This window comes from Vulpes vulpes, chromosome 1 (genome assembly GCF_048418805.1).
Source record: "Vulpes vulpes isolate BD-2025 chromosome 1, VulVul3, whole genome shotgun sequence".
Classification (NCBI taxonomy): Eukaryota; Metazoa; Chordata; class Mammalia; order Carnivora; family Canidae; genus Vulpes; species Vulpes vulpes.
Window position 1 is genome coordinate 20,428,553 of NC_132780.1, and position 2,561 is coordinate 20,431,113.

Consider the following 2,561-nt stretch of genomic DNA (forward strand, 5'->3'; position numbering starts at 1 on the left):
TGGGTGGCTCTGTCAGTTGGGCATTCGACTTTTGATTTCAGCTCAGGGTGTGATCTCAGGGTCCTTGGAACAAGCATCAGTGTTGGCTCCACACTCTGTGGGGAGTTGGCTTGAGGATTCTCTCTCCTCCCTCTCCCTCTGCCCCTCCCCACTGCTCTAAATAAATAATCTTTTTTAAAAATTAAAAGAACAGGGTCACCTGGGTGGCTCAGTGGTGGACCATTTGCCTTTGGCTCAGGGCATGATCCCGGGGTCCTGGGATTGAGTCCCACATCGGGTTCCCTGCAGGGAGCCTGCTTCTCCCTCTGCCTGTGTCTCTGCGTCTCTCTCTGTCTCTCATGAATAAATAATAAAATCTTTAAAAAATAACGATAATAAAAAAATACAAAAACAAAGAAAAAAATAACATTTACTGGTATTGTTAGCACTCCTCCCCCACATAACAGAGATGTGACTGTTTTAGTGTCCACTTTACTTGGGCACAAAATAGATCAGGGCCGAGGAGAGGAGGGCAGGTGGAGGTGGGTGAGAGGCTGTGGGGGTAGGGTCTGGAATCCAGAGTCAGAACAGAGGGAAGGTGGCAGGGCCTTGGCAACAGACGTGGATTTCCAGACGGTTCTCACCGTGTCAAGTGGTGGGGCCGGTCTGGGAGCCCCAGGGTGTTGCCACCCCAGTCAGGTGGTTTTGAGCCTGCGGCTCTGGAAGGCTGACAGGGTGATGAGGAGCTGGGCAGCATAGTAGGTGGTCATGACCACCTGGCGGGCGTGGGGCAGTGGCTGGACGAAGGTATCCCAGGCCAGCACCGAATCCGAGAGCGTGAAGAGCAGGGCACCCCAGCAGACGGTCCCACCTCTGGCCAGGCCGCGCCACAGCATGGAGGCCAGGACCAAGGAATAGGCCGCCAGGGCTGGGATCATGCTGGCTGGGAGGTGGAGCAGCAGGAGGCCGTAATACAGGACGGAGACCAGGGCGACGGGCAGCAGGAGGCCTGGCCGCAGGGGAGTGAGGCCAAAGGCCCAGAGGTAGAGCAGGTGGGCCATGGTGAAGGCAGCCACACCTGGAGGAGACAGGACCTGTTGCTTGCTCCCACGTGGCCACCTTGCAGCTCAGAGCCTGAGGGAAGGACTGCCCCTCACAGCAGCATGCACCCTGGCCACACCATCCCCATCTGCTGGGATGGTACCAGGCCCCATGATGCAGAGCTCTCCTCTCCTTACAATGCATACTGCATCCCATCCTCACTCTGCTTACAACTGTCCCTTTGTTCTGCTCCCCACTCGGCTCTCCCCACCCACCTGTTCTGACCTGCCAGCAGTCCCACACCAGGGCCTTTGCACTTGCCAGTCCCTCTGCCCAGACCATCCTTCCTCAGGTGGTTCCTGCACTCTTGAGACATTACCTCCTTGGTGAGGCCATCCTTGACCAGCTACTCAAGACTGCTACACCTGAAGCCCCTCCTTGCTGTCCCTCCACACCACTCCCACCTTCTAAGGCACTGCTGCTTCCTGATACCCTAGGGGAACAAGGGCTCTGTGAGAGCAGGGGTTCGTGTCCAGGTGGAGTCCAGAAACCATAGTGCGGCCCCACTCACCATAGAGAAAGGCCTCAGGCCAGATGAGGCAGGCATCCCCCACAGCTGAGGACAGGAGGGCCCCCTGCAGGCGTGTGTGGTAGCCCCTGCCCCCTCGCACAGCCTGCAGGGACACCGCCAGGCACAGCACAGGCAGGCACTTGACGAGGGCGCTGACCCAGGATACCTGGTCTTCAGGGATCCAGAGGAGGAAGTAGACAGCACAGGTGAGGAAGAAGGGGCTCAACCACCAGCACAGGCGTGGCTGCTTTGAGAGACAAGGGGGTCATGGAGTCCCTAGAGCCCAGCCAGCTCCCGGCCCCTGGGGGGCAGGCCCCCATGGCCAGGACTAGGTGGTGGGGCCCCACTGCACCCTAACCCAGGAACCAGAGTCATGCTGTCTGTTGCGGGGAGCTTCTGCTCAGGGGCCAGGATGTGTAGCCTCCAGAGAGGGCAGGGCCCCCTGATTCCCACAGGCTGCTCAGGTTCCCCAGAACCCAGGCCTAACCCCCTCCCACACCCGGCATCTCACTTGGACTAAGAAGCAAGGCTTTCCCGGCAGACCCTCTTCCCAGGCGTCCATGTCGGTCTATGACTCCCCAGAGTAGCGCGTGTGTGGGCACGGGTGGCTTTGGGGGTGGAGGGGACAGTGTGTGGTTACACGTTAACCCGAGGAGCGTCCTGTGGACTCTGGGACCGATAACAGGCCCGAGGAGATGCTGCCCCCGCCCTGGGGATGGCCCCACCTGGCACCGCTGATAAGGCACCCACGGGGGACCCAGGGGTCCCTCCTCCCCCACAGTACCCTGACCCTGCCCACCAGACCTGGCTTCCTCCCTGGCTGCCTGGCGGTGGCAGGAGGGCAAGGGAGGCACAAGTGCGTGGCCATCAATGCCCTCCCCTGCACCTGGGGTCCCCTGAGCAGGGCAGAGCCATCATCCCTGGTCTCAGGTGGCAGGACCACTCTGCCTGGAGGTGCAGGATGAAAACT

The 2,561-nt window shown here is 60.0% G+C and overlaps 1 protein-coding gene across 2 annotated transcripts; it reads right to left on the reverse strand.

Moving 5' to 3' along the window:
* Window positions 1-391: 391 nt before the first annotated feature.
* TMEM86B (transmembrane protein 86B) lies at window positions 392-2,276 on the reverse strand. 2 transcript variants are annotated; one of them, XM_025985213.2, is made up of 3 exons: window positions 2,103-2,276; window positions 1,592-1,838; window positions 392-1,057 (listed from the first exon to the last, which is right to left on the reverse strand). In XM_025985213.2, exons 1-3 carry the CDS (start codon window positions 2,151-2,153, stop codon window positions 675-677), a joined length of 681 nt encoding a protein of 226 aa, XP_025840998.1. In that variant the 5' UTR covers window positions 2,154-2,276; the 3' UTR covers window positions 392-674. The 2 variants fall into 2 exon arrangements, with proteins under 2 accessions (XP_025840998.1, XP_025840999.1); XM_025985214.2 differs by having other exon boundaries at window positions 1,592-1,835; window positions 2,103-2,273.
* Between the last annotated feature and the right edge of the window lie 285 nt (window positions 2,277-2,561).